The 17,283-nt window shown below is 54.1% G+C and overlaps 7 protein-coding genes across 7 annotated transcripts; 5 read left to right on the plus strand and 2 right to left on the minus strand.

Annotated features, from left to right (window-relative positions):
- Positions 1-383: 383 nt before the first annotated feature.
- On the plus strand, positions 384-1,070 carry BGZ61DRAFT_356221 (thioredoxin-like protein; the record flags this gene model as incomplete). The annotated part of the gene is made up of 1 exon (XM_046240777.1): positions 384-1,070. One exon carries the CDS (start codon positions 384-386, stop codon positions 1,068-1,070), a length of 687 nt encoding a protein of 228 aa, XP_046102381.1.
- Positions 1,071-1,115: 45 nt separating this feature from the next.
- On the minus strand, positions 1,116-2,585 carry BGZ61DRAFT_495431 (IQ calmodulin-binding motif protein; the record flags this gene model as incomplete). Its single annotated transcript, XM_046250878.1, has 1 exon — positions 1,116-2,585. One exon carries the CDS (start codon positions 2,583-2,585, stop codon positions 1,116-1,118), a length of 1,470 nt encoding a protein of 489 aa, XP_046102382.1.
- An 861-nt stretch (positions 2,586-3,446) lies between these two features.
- Positions 3,447-4,812, plus strand: BGZ61DRAFT_534358 (Mu homology domain-containing protein; the record flags this gene model as incomplete). The annotated part of the gene is made up of 2 exons (XM_046254140.1): positions 3,447-3,783; positions 3,839-4,812. 2 exons carry the CDS (start codon positions 3,447-3,449, stop codon positions 4,810-4,812), a joined length of 1,311 nt encoding a protein of 436 aa, XP_046102383.1.
- Positions 4,813-5,221: 409 nt separating this feature from the next.
- On the minus strand, positions 5,222-6,220 carry BGZ61DRAFT_495433 (uncharacterized protein; the record flags this gene model as incomplete). The annotated part of the gene is made up of 1 exon (XM_046250879.1): positions 5,222-6,220. One exon carries the CDS (start codon positions 6,218-6,220, stop codon positions 5,222-5,224), a length of 999 nt encoding a protein of 332 aa, XP_046102384.1.
- A 2,208-nt stretch (positions 6,221-8,428) lies between these two features.
- BGZ61DRAFT_479948 (uncharacterized protein) lies at positions 8,429-9,621 on the plus strand (the record flags this gene model as incomplete). The annotated part of the gene is made up of 2 exons (XM_046249139.1): positions 8,429-8,944; positions 9,184-9,621. The coding sequence occupies 2 exons, from the start codon at positions 8,429-8,431 to the stop codon at positions 9,619-9,621; spliced, it is 954 nt and encodes a 317-aa protein (XP_046102385.1).
- Positions 9,622-10,271: 650 nt separating this feature from the next.
- Positions 10,272-10,683, plus strand: BGZ61DRAFT_455045 (uncharacterized protein). The gene has a single exon (XM_046246321.1). The coding sequence runs from the start codon at positions 10,296-10,298 to the stop codon at positions 10,620-10,622; it is 327 nt and encodes a 108-aa protein (XP_046102386.1). The 5' UTR covers positions 10,272-10,295; the 3' UTR covers positions 10,623-10,683.
- A 1,504-nt stretch (positions 10,684-12,187) lies between these two features.
- BGZ61DRAFT_455047 (uncharacterized protein) lies at positions 12,188-13,117 on the plus strand. Its single transcript, XM_046246322.1, has 2 exons — positions 12,188-12,620; positions 12,684-13,117. Exons 1-2 carry the CDS (start codon positions 12,278-12,280, stop codon positions 12,965-12,967), a joined length of 627 nt encoding a protein of 208 aa, XP_046102387.1. The 5' UTR covers positions 12,188-12,277; the 3' UTR covers positions 12,968-13,117.
- The last annotated feature ends 4,166 nt before the right edge of the window (positions 13,118-17,283 follow it).

A 17,283-nucleotide genomic window follows, 5' to 3' on the forward strand; every position in this document is an offset into this window, starting at 1 on the left:
ATCGGACAGCGCCAATGACATCAATATGGTTGCTGGCACTGGATCCAGAAGCCACTCGATTCACGACATGTCGTCCCATGCGACCAAGATGGCGTCAAATCTCCAGGCTCGGCATCGGAACAAGTTTTAGAGTAGCTCAATGGTGCCGGAATGCCGTATCGTCGACCCCACATGTCGGTATCCCATCTGCTCCGGTCCGAGATTCCATTTATAAGCCGGTTGGGGGTGGATTACGCTAGCAACGGCGGAACCAGATCCACGCGGATGGGATGGAAAATGATCCCCTGCTTGGTAAGTATAAACTTGGCATTCGCCAGATGCTCGCCAAGCCGTTCTACAGCTTCCACTATTCCACTAGATCTAGCCTCTTCAAGACTCTCACAATGACCAAGTTCACCGTCAACGTCACCTCGGACACGGTGTGTCCCTGGTGCTTCGTCGGCCGCCGGCAACTCCAGTTGGCCGAGCAGATCTGGAAGCAACGATACCCCGATTCCAACGACACTTTTGTTGTGAGCTACAGCCCGTTCCAGCTGAACCCGAATGGACCGAGGGGCCCGGGGTCCAGCATATCCAAGGAGCGATTCTATGCGGAGAGGTTCGGCGCGGAGCGGGCGCAGATGATGCACCAGCGCCTCAAGGGCATTGGAGAGGCAGTGGGCATCAACTTCAAGTTTGGCGGGCAGACCGGCAGCTCAAGAGACTCGCACCGTCTGGTCCGCTTGGCCAAGAAGTATGGGCACGAGGCCGAGGGCAAGACCATCGACGGGCTCTTCGCCGCCTACTTCGAGAAGGAGCGCGACATCACGGCCTATGACACACTCCAGGGCATCGCGGCCGACGCGGGCATCCCCGAGGAGGAGTTCCAGAAGGCCATTGTTGAGAGCGACGAGGGTGGCGCGGAGGTCGACAACGCTGCCAAGCAGGCGAGGATGGATGGCGTATCCGGCGTCCCGGACTATGTGGTTCAGGGCCAGTTCAGGCTGGAGGGCGCAAACGATCCGATGAACTTCATTCGGGTGTTCGAGAAGGTTAAGGCGAAGGAAGCGCAGACTGGTGCGGCGAACTAACGGGGGCGGGAATTATCGCACATCTGTGAACTGTCACTCGACATTTCATCTGCGCTTTTCTGCTGATCGGAAGTACACTTCGGTGCGCTTCTCAAGCACCCCTTCCCATAGTCTCTGGCCTTGAAACCCGGGCAGATAGAACAATAAACCAAGCTCCTGGCTTGTCCACCAACTCGCTCTGTCCATGTTTCCGGAGCCCAGTACGAGATACTCATCATCCACCAACGTCATCTTGAAATGGCTCACGACGGGTTCATCTTCCATGTCGGACCTGGTGTCCAAATGCTTGTAGTAGAGAATTTCGAGGTTGCCAGGTTGGACCTGTTGGGATTCTGGGTCCGCCGGCCGTGGCTGTTGCAAGAGGGCCTGGTATCTCTGAACAAACCGACGCAGACACCAAGCCGTGGTGGTGCCCGCAGTGACGAGCTGCTCGATGAGCATCATGCCTTTACTTGTTCGGATCTGGACGTCCACGCCACGAGCAAGCGCATCTAGGAGAGCCTCGACTACCGGCCACGAGGTCACGTTGGGAGTGAGAATGGTAATTTGTTGTCGCGCATTAGCGAAGAGGGTAAGCAATGCTGCGTTGAGAGGTGTCATGGGTGGGTTGGTCTGCGAGAGGAAGGGGAAGAATGAGAATCTGGGGTTGCGATGATGCGAAGATGGAAGAAAGATTGTGGGGGCGGGTTCCTCGCTGTGGAAGGTGATGGACTGAGTTGCTGAAGTGTCGTCACCATTGTTGATGGGAGATTCACTTGTTGAAGGATGCAGTGCGTGATTGCCCTCAGCGAGAGCATAAATTTCCGAGTTGTCCGTCGCTTGAAGGCCATGGGCCGAATCCGAATCGTTTCCAGAGCCCCAGACTCGCTCATGGAAGGCGACCAGCTGCTTCACAATGTCGCCTTCGACCGCGATGCATCCTTCGAACCACTTCTCCCAGCTCACATTGCAGCTGGGAACCCAGGCCTTGGCGCCATCGGCAATGACGAACTTGGGGTGCATGACACTGAACGGGGTGAAGAAGATACTCTTGACTGTTAGCTCAATGCCAGCTTTAACCAGCACGTCTTCATCTGGGAGACCCAGCTCAGACCATCGCGACGCAGGATAGACGTATCCATTCCGAGATGACGTGTGGAACAGCTTCTGAAAGAGACCGTGAGACGAAAACCCAATGGAGATGCGAAGGGGAGACGCGGAGTTGGCCTGGGCGCGCGTCGCCGCAAGCTGCAGAAGCGTCGCGCGGATGGAATCCAAGGATGGGGACGCGGCCCAGTAGCAGGTGATGAACTGGACGGAGTGTTTGGCGGTGAGGATTGCGGGCAGCAGAGCGCGAGTGTAGATGGAATGGCCGGTCCCTACATACAGAGCCCTGGGGAGACTCGTGGTGATGAGCGAGTCGATGTCGTTGACGTGGTGGTTGGGGAAGTCATGTTGTTGCTGGTCGTGGTGAGCCTCGAGCAGCTCTCGCCAAGGCTGCACGAAAGACGAGGGGAACTCGCTAGCCGCGGACATAGCTTCGGGGGATTTAAGTAAGGATGGCTTCAGTGAGAATCGGTAGTCATGCTGACGGGCGTTATAGAGGAGGATGAGAGATGGAGGTTGGGGTTGGAAACTTGGACGAGAGAGTTGGCAGCCAGGCTGACGCGGCCAATGGGAGGCGGTGCTGGCGCATCATGGCGCGGTACTCCACTGAGAGTGTATGCAGTCACGCAGCATAGCGTCATAACAACTGATTCGGGGCTGGAATACACGTTGCATAAATGCGTGGGTGATGGATTGAGTGTGAGAGAGTATGGACATGTGGCAATTGGTGACTTTGAGCTGAGGCTGGTCAATATGCAGTGGCCAAGCTGCCGCTCGTGGTCAACTCGTAGTCAAATTACAGTGGCCAAGCTGCAGTGAGGTCTACAGTGGGTGGGTGCACTGGGTCTGTCCACTAACGAGTAACGACAGTGCGGGTTGACATGACATGGCACAACACGTTTGACAGAAGATCTAACATCAAGTGGCCAACACCACACTCTCTAATAAAGACTGATAAAACGCATCTCCTCCTCTAAGATCTCTCCCTCTCTCCCCTTGATTAAAAGACATCCCAGCCAAGACGAAAGACTGTCGAGGACAGATAAGGTAAGCCTATCAACGCCTCGGGCTCACCGCCTTTAAGCTGTCCCGGGCAGAATCCCCCCACTACGGTAGACTAAGCGTGGTCCGTAAGTGTGCTCCGTAGCTCATTGCGCCTCCTATCCCAACTAACCTCCAAGAACTCGGTTCGCCATACCCCCCGACAATTTCCCTCTCGCCATCGCATCACCAGCCTCGACGCGCCCGCCTCCTCCTCCTGTCCGCCGCTACCCCCTCCCGCCCGCGACCATGCTGTCCGGCGTCCTCGTCTTCAACCAAAAGGGCGAGAACCTCATCTTCCGCGCCTTCCGCAACGACTGCCGCCCCCGCCTCGCCGACGTCTTCCGCATCCAGGTCATCAGCAACTCGCAGGTGCGCTCGCCCATCCTCACCCTCGGGAGTACCACCTTCAGCCATGTCAAGCACGAGAACATCTACCTGGTGGCCATCACCAAGAGCAACGCCAATGCCGCCCTGGTCTTTGAGTTCCTGTACCGCCTGATCCAGCTGGGTCGGGGGTACTTTGGCAAGTTTGACGAGGAGGCTGTCAAGAACAACTTTGTGCTTGTGTACGAGCTGCTCGATGGTCAGTTGGCGACTCTAGATTTACCCTTCCTCCCGTACTAACTTCTTCTCTCCAGAAATTATCGACTTTGGATACCCCCAAAACACAGAGACCGACACCCTCAAAATGTACATCACCACCGAAGGCGTCAAGTCTGAATCCCGCCGCGAGGACACGTCCAAGATCACCATGCAGGCCACCGGAGCCCTCTCCTGGCGCAAAGCAGACGTAAAGTACCGTAAGAACGAGGCTTTCGTCGACGTCATCGAGGATGTCAACCTGCTCATGTCGGCCACGGGCGCCGTCCTCCGCGCCGACGTCACCGGCCAGATCGTCATGCGCGCCTACCTCTCCGGCACCCCCGAGTGCAAGTTCGGCCTCAACGACCGCCTCCTCCTGGACAACGACGGCCTGCTCAGCCTTCCTAGCGGGAACCGCATGGGCACCAAGGCCACCAAGGCCGCCGCCGGCAGCGTCACCCTCGAGGACTGCCAGTTCCACCAGTGCGTCAAGCTGGGCAAGTTTGACAGCGACCGCATCATCAGCTTCGTGCCCCCGGACGGCGAGTTTGAGCTGATGCGGTACCGCGCCACGGAAAACGTCAACCTGCCCTTCAAGGTCCACGCCATTGTCAACGAGGTCGGCCGCTCCAAGGTCGAGTACAGCATCGGCATCAAGGCCAACTTTGGCTCCAAGCTCTTCGCGACCAACGTCATCGTCAAGATCCCGACGCCCCTGAACACGGCCAAAATCACCGAGCGCTGCACCCAGGGCAAGGCCAAGTACGAGCCCAGTGAGAACAACATCATCTGGAAGATTGGCCGATTCACGGGCCAGAGCGAGTACGTCCTCAGCGCAGAGGCCATCCTGACCAGCATGACCAACCAACGGGCGTGGAGCCGGCCGCCCCTGAGCTTGAACTTTAGCCTGCTCATGTTTACGAGCTCGGGCTTGCTGGTGCGATATCTCAAGGTGTTTGAGAAGAGTAATTATTCCAGCGTCAAGTGGGTGCGGTACATGACGAGAGCTGGCTCGTATGAGATACGGTGAGTAGCCCGGTGGTTTTTGACTGCGAGACTCGAGCTAACATGTGGCAGATTTTAACACCAAGTGGTTAGTGGTTCACGATGGGCGGCAGAGCATGTACGAAGTAATGGCGTTTCGGTATATCCCGGCAAAAGTCAAGAGCGGGCATGGTTCATTGGTGTTTCTCCAACATTGACGAATTCTTTGTTATTCCCGCTGGTGCCATGTGTTTGTGCATCCTCTGGTCCATTTCTGGTGCATTATATTGGTCCTCCATCCCTCCCCGGTGTCATATGTACTCCGGCCAACACAAAGATGCTCCAGAACTACACTACCATCCAAAGTTCAGTAAAAACAGCGTCATTTCCCAAAACTCCAATCCCACCCACGAATTGCCGAGCTCATCCCAATCGCAAAGACTTGACGGTCACAGCTACATGTCCACCTCTTCATCCTCTGCCACCAATACCCTGATCCCCTTAAACACGTTTTGGCCTCCATGATGCTGGTGAAGCCGGATCGCATTGTTCATCAGAAACGCAAAGCCGTAGGTCGGGTGACACTCGTGCCATCCCAGCGTCTCCAGGTCAAACACCTCAGTGTAGCGCATGCCCACGGCGCGGATAACGTCCCCCGGCCTCTCCACGTCTGGCGATCCCTGGCCGTCGCCCTCGAGCCGCCTCCAGAGCGTGCCGCGTGTCTGCAGATCCCCCGCCTTCGTGTCGTGGCGGCCGCACTCGCCGCAGCGCCCCGCGCAGGTGTCGACCAGATACAGCACCTCGAGGTCGCGGTGCAGCGTCGACGCCAGGTGCGTGATCTCGTCCCAGCCCAGCGTGTCGTGCGGCGAGAAGACCCAGCCCTCGACCGCGTCCAGCGCCACCTTGCGCGCGTCTCGCAGCGTCGCCGCCAGCTCGGCCGACCACTGGCAGCGCAGCACGGGGCCGATGCACGACTGGAACACCTCGCGCTCGGCGTCTTCAGCGGCGTGCGCGGCGTCGCGGAATTGCAGCATCAGCACGTCGCTGTTGGGCACCGTGAGCTTTGCGCCGCGGCCCGGGAGGCTCACCGTCGTTGCGCCGGCTTTGGTCGACATGGCGTCCGTCGTCCACGCTGCGCCGCGGCTCGTGTGTCGCAGCGTGTTGGCGTAATGATACATGCTCGGATCGAACGGGTCGCGAGCTGCCATTGCGCTGCCTCTCTTGCTGCCACTGTCCAGACGATCCAGAAACACCGTCTCCTTGAACCGCTCAAAGCGCTGTTGGTCCCTGACGTCACCCGCTCCATTCACACGGCCAAACGCCCTCTCGGCACGCCCTGAGCTTCGGGACGGGAAGCACACGTCGAAAACGTGCATGCAAGGCCCGGCAGTGCACGTTTCCCAGACCTGAGTCTGGAGCTCCACGGGGAGATTGGAGAATCGAGGAAATGACATGGCGGTCGTGGTGAAGCTGCTCCGAGCTGGACTGCGGGGGTGCTTGAGCAGACGAGGCGAGACAAGGCACGGCTGGACAAAGAGGGGAGATGGGTTGAGGCCGTAGAGTAGAGACGAGTATATAAGGACGATGGGAAATAGCAGAGCTTCTTTCCGGCCACTCACAGAGGTCTGATATATCAAGATAATCCCACGTCAGACTCTCATCCAGATGATACCGAGCGAGGGTTCCATCCGCCAGGACAAAGCCACATCAGCGCTAAACCCGGCAATTGTCTGGGGGGCGCATTTTATCCAGAATGCAGCAAGGCGTCGTCATGGACGGGGTCACGAGAAGGGGCTTGTCGTGCGGAGTAGGATTGGTCACCGAGTCGTAGGAGGAGATTGGGCGGAGGTTTTGGTGTTGGAGTTGGAGATGCCACCTGCGTCGAGGCCAGCGCGGAGCCAAACGGGTAAGCCGAGATCTGCGCCAAGGGTGAAATGCCGGGTGACGTCCGCTTTTGGGCCGTGATGGCCGGTTTTGGGACGGTGCGGAACGTCGACGGGGTTATGTGCGTGGAATAGTTCTATTGCATCTTTGTTGCGGTTTCTTGGAGTTTGGGGCTTATCGTCCAGACCAGGCCGAACTATCCAAGCATCCACAGCCATGCCAGACACAACTTGCAAGGGAACCGGAAGACCGGGAGAGTATCCCAGCTTCTATCAAGTGCAATATGAGATCAGACGTATACCACAAGATGTAGGAAAAGAGAACCCCCTTGGGAGTCAGCAATCTCATCAAACTAAACGTATAAGCCATGCTTGTGGAGTGGACACCCAAACCATCACCAACCAACCCACACAACACTCCCCGTTGCCCTTTGACCGTTGGACCTCGTCGCATAATCAACCCCTGAATGGACTAAGCATCGCACAAGCTTAACAAGACAACGCAGCCGCTTGGTGCACAGTCAGCGCTAGGTCGGTGTCGAGCTCGCGGCGTCAGCGCCCACACACCTACTTGGCGTCTTAGTCGTTCTGCTATCGTGCCCTCTGGACGACCTACCACATGGCGGCCGACCGTCCAGACTTCTGGGAGCTGTTGATATGGCCAGATATCTGTTCAAAAGTCATTGGCCATGCGAGGCGCTTACTAGATGAATTTCTTGGCATGTTTTGGTCAGAGACAAGGTGCCCCGTAGTCGCATCCACGAGCCAACTCCCCGCCAACACCGCGCATATCACCACAGCGACTACATTCAGAATCATATATGCGCCGGATTACTATTAGCGATGCTTCAACCGTATTCAATAGATCCGGAGTCCTTTAATGCACTCACTCACTCACACCAAGGGCGACCGCTGGTTAGCTCCGGACAACTCGGCGACCAAGCTCCCTCCTACCATCGCAATGGCGGGAAAATGGGATTTTTGCGATGACGCTTACGCCCAAGATGAATGCAAGCCTGAGGGAGATTTACAGAGCTTTTCAGGACATTTCATGCCAGTTCTATTGCAGGTTCGCGTCTTACCTGCTCATAATCCTGACCATCTCCATTTCGAGACGCCCACTACTAATGACGCCAATACATGACTTCTTGACATATTTCCCAGTAGTTCGGTATAGTCAGTAGGAAAAGCAAATCCTCCCATATCTTTTCACCGATTTCTTTCTGCTCTCTCCTCTTGTTTGCGTGCCAGGCGATGGGCCCTACCACGGTTTCTAATCTCCCAGGTGCCGAACCAGCGTGATGCAGAAACGGATGCATTCTACGTTGCTTCTCTGGTCTTTTAAATCCTCTATTCATTTCTTTCTCTGTGGTTCTAATTTGATGGACGGAAAGACTCTCATTACTTTTGCCATTTCCCCAGGTGGTTGAACTGCACGCCAGTGGGACATCAGCCAAACGTCAATTCACCACTTCGGCTACATTGCTTTTAAGTGTATTTATGTGGCTTTTTCAGTAGATACCGCCATCGCAAGACTGATGGCATGTTTATCACTACTCTTCCCTCGCACATTTCCAATACCCAGAGCCTCTTAGTCATCTAAATGCATCATCAAGGTACAGTCCCGCCATCGTCCACTCACTGGCCGTTCGTCACATCTTCAAGCAAGATCTTCTCCTTGTAACGCGTTTCTTTTCTCATGGTATTGAATCCCGTCACTCACTCTTTCTAAATCCCTCTCCATTGCATCGCCCGTCGACTCAACTTGCTTGATGCTCGATGCTCTCCATCCCAACGCCAATCGACTCTCACGCATCATTTAGCATCACCATCTTTATCCTAGTTCCTCTTCCATTCATCAAAATTGATTCGACCTCTGCTCTAAACTCAGCCATCCAGACAATAATTGCCACGTCCACCAAACTACCCATCCCGACGCTTGAACAGCTCCGTCTTCCTCCATCCCATCTGTCGTACAACTCCCGCTTTCGGCCTCTGACAGAGTCGTATGCCGCACCAGCTGAACCCTCTTCCGAGACATCTACACCTCGTGCGACCACAAAATCATTCTTCCCAACAATCCTCTCCGCCCCAACCATCGCGGCTTTCCATATCTTCAGCCACATCCTCCACTCATTGTCTGCCTCGTCATCCTCGTCGTCAGCACCACTACAGCCCAGAAAGCCATGTGAACCTGTAGCTCCCTCCACTATCACCACGCCCTGCCATATCCCCGATCCCTCGCATACGCCGTCCACCGCACATTCTGCGCCGTCAACGCCGCCGTGTCACTCAGTGCGCCATCTGAGGCAGAAGATTCACCGATCCGGAGGTCATGGATCTCTTCCTACCATCGCTTCCAAGTGCATGATCGGCCCATGCCGTCCAGAAAACCTCGACAGTTGATAGGCGTGTCACCAGTGGGCCGCTGCAAGAACTCGAGGCTTGGTGCCTCCTCGACCTAATCAAGCCTCGCCTGCATGTTCTCTGATCACAAGGCATGTAAGGAATACACGAAATACAAGACATCGTAGATGGATGTCTGTCTCCCGGGAAGATACAAGATCCAGTGGGACCATATCGGAGCTACCAATGGATCAAAAAGCATCGGGCCGTCCAGAATCTGGGGAAGCACCATTATGACACATCGGACCGGGTCGGAGGATATCCGTCAATCTAATGGTAATACTGGTGGTGAGACATCATGTTGGGCATGTCCATCCGAGCGTAATGAGGACATCCAGAAGCTCACTCAGCGGGCGATCTGGGTCACCAGGAGTGCGCCACAGAGATTTGACAGCGCCTCTCAATACCTCGATCTGTCCTTTTCAAGCGTACTTCCTAATACAGATTGCGATCATCAACAGCCAACCTCATTGTGGTGCCCTGTGAGACTCGGTCCCCCCGCCTTCTCAGCAACGCCGGCTCAGAGAATGCGCTCTGTCCTCCAAACGCCTCACTCACCCTTCTAAGATCCCCCTTACCGGATCCCAACACAATCAGCTAAGGCATGATCACCCGAGCCAATACCTCCAAATGAAGCAAATCCACGTTACACAGCACAAGCCCATCCTCCAGCGCCATCTCCCAGCCTCGGCTCCAAGTGACTATCACAATCTCCTCCCGCTGGATCGATCAATAGAGTTTGAAGAAGCGTTGCAAAAACACGCCTTCGGCAACACCTTTTGAAGATCGTGGTCTCGACTTGCCATTGTCAAATGCCCAAAATGCCCTGGCGGTCACGTTTGCGGCACCTGTTGAAAGTCCGCGAGTCCTAACTCCGTTGGGAAGTCCGGTCGGTCTAACGTGATGGACGAATGTATCTCATGGGCTTTCTATCATTTCTTCAGCTTCGATTAATTGCCGGCCCGAGCATCACATTCTCTCGCGACAATGGAGTTTGGCCGGGCGTCCATCATGGATGGAGCGTATATAACCTTCACAGCACTTCCACGTCATTCACATCAAAAACAAGTCGTGATTAAGGCTTGAATCACTTTCGCATTCAATATTTTCTGAATACTTCTTATAAGTTCGTCACTCCTTGTAGATTACGATAAAAGAAGCCAGGTTGGTTCCTTTCTTCTGCAATACCAACCTCTTTCCACTACCGATATATCACACCAGCCTCAAAACACCACGCAACATGTGCCACCAGATCACCTTCCGTCTCGCCTGCGAGCACGTTTCGACGCACATAAACTTCTGCGACGCTGCCAAAGGCAACAAGCCGTGCAAAAACCTCACCAAGGAGTCGATCCCGTACCCGCCACCGTCAGGCTACACGCTGCCCAAGTGCCCGCTACCCGACTGCCCATTTGAGGCCCTGAACCAGGCCTGGGACTGCTGCTGGTGTGGTAAATTGTGGAACGTTGGGGGCCGCTGCAACTGCACCATGATCGGTGAGGGCCAAACGTATCAGTGTGGGCATATCTGCTGCAAGTCGTGCACGCAGTCGAGGCAGTATTTGTAGTAGGCGGAAGCGTCGTGTTAAGATAAGGAGAAAATGTGGCGATGCGATTCGCAGATTTATTCATGTATTGATGAAGACTAAAGGTCAATTATAGATTGAAAATGTTGGTTATGGAACTGAGTTGGTCTATTTCTTTTTGTCTACTCTAAGCCCTATGGCAACCGCATTTTAGTTAGCTGCGAAAGCACACCCAGATTCCACTTCCACCTTCAAACGAGCGTTCAGAAATTATACCTAAACAGCAATGGTTCGCATCCCACACATAAACCATCGCTCAGCACAAGTTTGCTGGCCCGGTGCTTGGGCAAGTTTCGCCGCACGTAAGGAACATCATTAGTCACGATCCCAGATTCACCGTTGGATACGAGGCTTTTTCCCTGGCAAGTTTCACGATAACCCATGACCACGGAAGCGGTACGATGTGAATCTCCGATCTGGTCATCGGCCGACATCAACCCTCCTCCGATCCCCCCTCAAATGCTGGTCTTGTGATGCCCGAGGCTGACGATCAGCTTTCGTTGTACCAGATCCCGTCTTCTTGCAGCAGATCTGCAGGGGGTCTGAATCGAGATCACACAGAGGAGCCCTCGATCAGGGCCGTACCCGGCCCATCAGCCTCACTCGAGTCCGCATAGCATCGGCAGCCCAATTCTGAGGCGAGTCGAACGGTTGGCTGGAGGAGCGGGGGAATCTGCTTGGCATTGTCATGGGTCATTCTATTAATGCAGTTTGCGCCCATGATGTCTCACTTCAGACCCTTCCGGTCTAGTTGTTTGGGAGCCTTAAACCATTGACTCCCAAATCTCACCATCAACCCATCAAAGGCGCCGCTAGAAATCTCCAAGGTCGCGTTCCACACTATGTCGTAGATTCCCGGAGACTGGGCTCCCGGATCTGATCTGATCTGATCTGATCTCAGCCCTCGACCACGAAGGCCGTCTGTCTTTCCATCGGAAACCGCGGGGCAATCTGTGATACCTGCTGACTGGCGTATGTGCTATGGTTTGTGTAACCAACACAGCCCTCGAGTCCTCCGCCCCTCAGTCGTCAGTCCAATGGACTTTGCGCAGGTTCAGGGTCTTATCTTCGTGGCGACCTATGACATCCCTCACAGCCAAAGCCATCGCCCTCGTATCACTTAGTCGATATCCCCTCGCGGCGGAAACCGAGATATTGGACGCCGCTGTAGCTCGTATGCTCCCGTGCCGTATCGGAGCAGGCTCTGTCGATGGTGATGATGCAGCTTTAGCACAACCTAGTGCAGATCCTGTGAGGGGAGTGGGTTTAACTCGCCACTGATTCGACAGATGGGGATATACGGACACCCATTGACGCTCCGGCAAAGCATGGGGTTGAGCGCATTCTAGGCCAGTCTGGAGGTGAGAGTTGCTTCGCTGAAGTGCTCCCCACTGTGACCCGTCGAGCCTCGATCTTCGATGATGGATGAGTCGCTGTGAATCTCGATGACGAGTTGCTCTTGACTCACTAGCTGAAGATGGTGGTGTATAAATACCAGTCCGCTGAAGCCATCCAGAGACAGCAAGGCCTGGATCACTCAGAGCCACCCTGCCTCCCCCTCCAGTATTTGCAGCCCTTCTTTCTTTAGCAATCTCCTCCTCAGCCAAAGGCGGTAAATCTCCATAGTAGTGTCCAAAATGTGTCACGGCCACCCGCGACACCACCCGTGCGCCCACACATCCATCAATTGGCACTACTGCCCTTCAGCACTCATAGACTTGGAGACAGGCTATGAGACGCCTTGCCAGAACACCACCTTTGCACCGGTTCAGCCCATCAGTTCGGACTGTCCGCTGCAGAACTGCCAGTTCAAGGACAAGGGCGGCAGCTGGACGTGCTGCTCTTGTCAGCAGGGACCCAACACCAGAGGGTGGTGTACCATGCCATCGAGCCGATTGCAGGTGAACCCAGAGTCATTCACCATTGAGGCCGTGGAGTCGACTTGTGATCATGGCTGCTGCAGCAAGTGTATTCGCTACGGTGAGTTGAAGCCTGGTAGATTCCATTGAGGTCGCCGTTATAAGTGCTAACGGGTGCTCGCAGGACCGAGCCGCGATTCAACGCCAGACATGAAATTCTCCGAGATGATGAGGGGTTCAGCCTCCCGCAAGTTTGGATATGGCAGTGCCACCAAGTCGCACCGACGCGGGACGGCGTTTTCGCTCGTGGGAGGGTTTCCTCCCGTGACGAGAGAGGAGTCGTCCTCGTCCTCGCCGCCTTCCAGGTCAAAGTCGAGCCCGACGGGTTCTGAGTACAGTCTTGAGATGGGCCACTCGGCCAGCAAGACCAAGTCGAGCAAGAAGCGACACAAGGGCAAGTCGCGGTGAATAACTTGGGTTCTTTTGCTTCCGTGTACGCCAGTGTGGATGGGTGTTTGAGAGAGGTGTTGGGAGAGCGTTGTGCTGATGTTCCGTTGGATTTGCAAACCGGTCTGGTGTCATCACAGCGTTCGGCATTTCAGTGCCCATATGATAGGCAGGAGATATCGAATATAATGATCTTATCTTTGCCCTCGGAGACATGTGTCACGGCCCGATTAGTGCGGTTTGTGTTGTACTGCCTCTCCAGCGAGTAAAAGCTGTCTCAACCACCCGATCCAATTGAGCCACTTCGAACACTACCCTCATATTGCCGATGCAACAGTCCACGTTCTGTTCAAACCCAACAAATGCCCAACGCCAAATTGCCTGCCACTACTAGCAGCCTGTATACCGTAAGGCCTGCAAGGCGCCGCGGTGGTTGCCGCCCCCAACCCTTGTCTCGGCTGGCCCATCATCGATTGGGGATGGTTGCAGAAGTAACATCTCGCACTGAGCCCACCGGATACTCCTATGGCTCCCTGAATCCCCCATAACCGCTCCTTCAGATATAATGTGCCTATACTCCATTGACCAGTCCAACATAACATTAAGTCAACATCATCAACGTCGGCAAATGGCTTCTTTGTTCTTAGAGGTAGCTATAGCAAGTGCTAGCTGAAGTCAAGGCTCAAGACTCCAAATGGGCAAATTCGTCAACCACTTCTCTCTATACAATTTTCCCTTCCTTCGAGTTCTTCGTTCTACTGTCAACGTTCAATGCTATCCTACGACCAAGTGGACTGCATTGCGAGAGGAACTGCTGCCCTAAGTCTAACTGTTGGACCGCTTCTGCGGGATACCTAGACTAAATCGCCGATGATCGCAATGCAGCCTTCATTCGACTCTACGTCACACAGGTGGGGATTCCCAACTACTGGTCGTTTCCCAGCATCAACAGCAAATCTTTGAAGGTTATGTCGAAAGCTTGCATCACTTCATTCCATGACTATGAAATGGCCATTGTACAGCCAATGTCATGACACCCTTATTCCAATCCAGAATTCTCGCTTCTTATACCATAGGCAGTGCTCTTGCTTCGGCACAGCAGTCCCCAGACCTTCAAACCACACATTACACAATATTTCGACCCTAACATGGGACCCCGTATTGCCTGGTCCTTCCTGAACACTGGCCCCTAACTACCACAGGCTCGTCAAGTTTCCTCAGAGCTATATAATAAGAGATATACATGACTAGCTGTTCAAGGATGCGTCAGAATCATCATTGCTCGACCCTTCAACTCAGCCCAGTAATCCGGTTCCAGATATCCCGTTCTTGAGTTTCTTCTCGACTACAAAGTAGTTACGTTCGCGAAAGACTGGACTGGCTATATTCACCAGTGTCATAAATTGTTAGATGAAGCAAGTAAACAAAGAATCGTTGGTTTTTATGGGCCTTGCTCAGAGGAAGCAGCTTGAAAACTTGTCGGAGGCTTGACAAGATATTGCCCAAAGCTAAGAAAATTGCCCTACTCGATGTATACCCAACGATCCAGTACTTCTCTCACACGTCCATATATTAGGTGTCTGGAACTTTCAGTAAATATATGCTCCGCAGAGATTCGTAACAGCAGAGTGGCAGAGGTTTTCCGGTTCTCGACCAAAATGACCGATAGTTGTGGGATTCGACCGTATTTCGTGGGTTCTTGTTGAGTTATTGGAGTCATCCTCGGAGAAGCAAGGAATAAAATATGAGGACTCGGGGATTTACAAGTAATACTGTAGATAACGGCATGGAATTGTGGTTAGCTCAAAAGGGGTGCAGAGAAGAGAATGATACATATAGACTTGAGGAGCTTTCTGTGTCACTTACTCGTGACCTGCTTGTTGTCTTGCATGCCCTAGCAACCCAGCGCTCAAAACCCCAAAGAATAAGTCCCTGAGGACCCCCGAACGAGACACCAAGAAATTTACACCTACCAGCGATTTGACCCAGAATTCCATCAACATTTATGTCAGTTTATTTTTGAGTTGGCAAAGAGAAAAGACAAACAAATTGCCACCTGGTTGCAGCAGTTGCAAAGACACATCTCGTCAAGCTTAGATCCAACCGGTGTAGATTTACACATCCAGGATTTGGCACAACTAATCATGGCTGACGAGAACACCAGTCTACATGGAGAGACGGCAACTGCACCAGCTACTGAGGGACACCACATCCGAAAAGAAATCTTGTCTTCCGAAAGAAACAGTATCCCAGAAGGATGGTAGGAGGGCCAGTCTACGAATCTGAGGAGAAATGAAGCCGAAACATTTCGAGATAAAGAGTACGGCTACATTCTACCAAAAGCTGCTGTGAAGGACCACCGAATCCGAGTCAACCTCTGTTCAATGCGTTTTCCCCGAGACCCAACTTAGCAGCTACAGGCGATCGAGTTAGGGTTACAATTAGGATTCTTTCAGCTGGCGAAACCCACCCCAACATGCACGCGATGAGGACTCTGCAAGTCGTCTTGCATTTCGAGCAAGGTGTTGGACTTTAAATAGCGAAGAAGTTATGTACCGCCACCAGAACAAGAATGATGCTCTTATTCGTCGCTCGAATGCTTTTGCCGATGTTCTCGACAATGGAGTCCCTACCGAGGTGATTGCAAAAACGCCTGGTGCTCATACGGATGAGTATCTTTCTTCTACATAGTTTCTATGTTTCTCCACATTACCCGGCCTCCTCACTTTACGGAACACAATAAGAACTTGGGTCTAGATGAAACAAGTCAAATGCATACCGGTTAATTATTAAGAAGCATGCAATTCACCACGCAGGGCGATAGCTCATCCACCTGCGCAGCCGACATCACCTCCTTGACGGAAAACGGCAGAGGCAGCATTGGCCCAGACCGAAACACCCTTCGTGCTCATACGACACTAATACATGTTAAACAACCTACTCGCACGCCTCCATTACTGTGCCATCAAGGGTGGTTGTTCGGCCTGTAGTTTTCTGAACCGAAGCAAACCGCTCAAGCGCGATCAGTCTCAAACAAGAGCAAACACAAAGCATACTCACACAGGGGCTGGCACGCTGAATCTCGAGAGTACATGGTACGCCCCCGTTAGGCCACGCGGGCCGAATGTATTTACTTATCATCTTCGAAGCGGAAATCCTATCCATAGCCCTTTGAGCACACCCCTCAATCACGCCCGATTTCCAAGTGACCCAGCCTTACAATCCACCCGGGACTTGATGGCTCACTACGGGGCATCGGGTTGGGGTCCTACGGGATAGTCCGAGCCCCCCCCCCCCCCCGAGCTGTGTTTGACACGCAAAGAATGGAATCATCTGTCGCTAGCTCGAACCCCAGCGTGTCAGGTAAGTGCAGACACGTTCATGTGCATGCCTACCACATGGAAGGTCTGTGGAGAGGCCATTGCCGACGGGACTAGCAGAATTCGGCCCTGGTCTCAGCAAAGAGCGGTCGTGTGAGTGGCCGAGGCGCCTGGCTTTGACATGGGTTCTATCTATGGGTCGGCCTCGGGCTCCGTCTCGGCTCTGTCATCAGGGACCTGGACAAGAGGAGGATCAGCTCGAGCTCGGTGCTGAAGAATGAAGGCATGCGGGTAGGAGGGGACCGGGATTTGACGAGCATGGATCGGCACCAAGGCATGGAAAATGGAGGCAGATGTTTGCTTTTGGGTGTCATGCGGCGGTTGGATGGTGGGACGGTTGGATGGTTGGGCTGCCTGACCCCTGATCGAGCCACGTGCGGATGATGCAGGGAAGAGGATGACTGGGCTGGGGCTGGGCTGGACTGGACTGGACTGGGCTAGGCTGAGTCTTGTGCTCTCTCGCTCTCCTCGCTCTCTGACTTCTTCTGTCTCATTATTGATGGGCTGGTTGATGGAGAGACATGGATGCCCGTGGTGGTTGTGGTGGCCGTGGTGGCCGTGGTGGTGGTGTTGCAAGACGGCGCACAAGCGGGCTGAAACATCAGCCCATGCCAGCCGTTAGACTCGACGACCTAGTTCGTGCGACAAAGTGGTTACGATGGCGCAGGAGGAAGTTGTTTGCTTCTTCGTCATGGCCGTCGTGTGCAACGGACATGATCGCCACGCCGTTGATTGCGTTGCATTGGAGGGGATCCTTCAGTCAGAGACAACTGCTCTAGCGAAGATACGATCCCCCTGTGCCTGGCTTGTCTGCCAGCCGCAATCTCCCCGGTCGCTCAGTGCGGAGCAACTGCCGGCCCCGGAAGCCTCTCTCGGAAACGAGCTGAGTCTGGCTCTGTATCGGTTGTTTCGCCTGTATCGGACGACAATGGACGATCGGCACGCACCGGGTTCCCC

This window comes from Ilyonectria robusta, assembly GCF_021365365.1.
Source record: "Ilyonectria robusta strain PMI_751 chromosome Unknown BGZ61scaffold_14, whole genome shotgun sequence".
Lineage (NCBI taxonomy): Eukaryota > Fungi > Ascomycota > Sordariomycetes > Hypocreales > Nectriaceae > Ilyonectria > Ilyonectria robusta.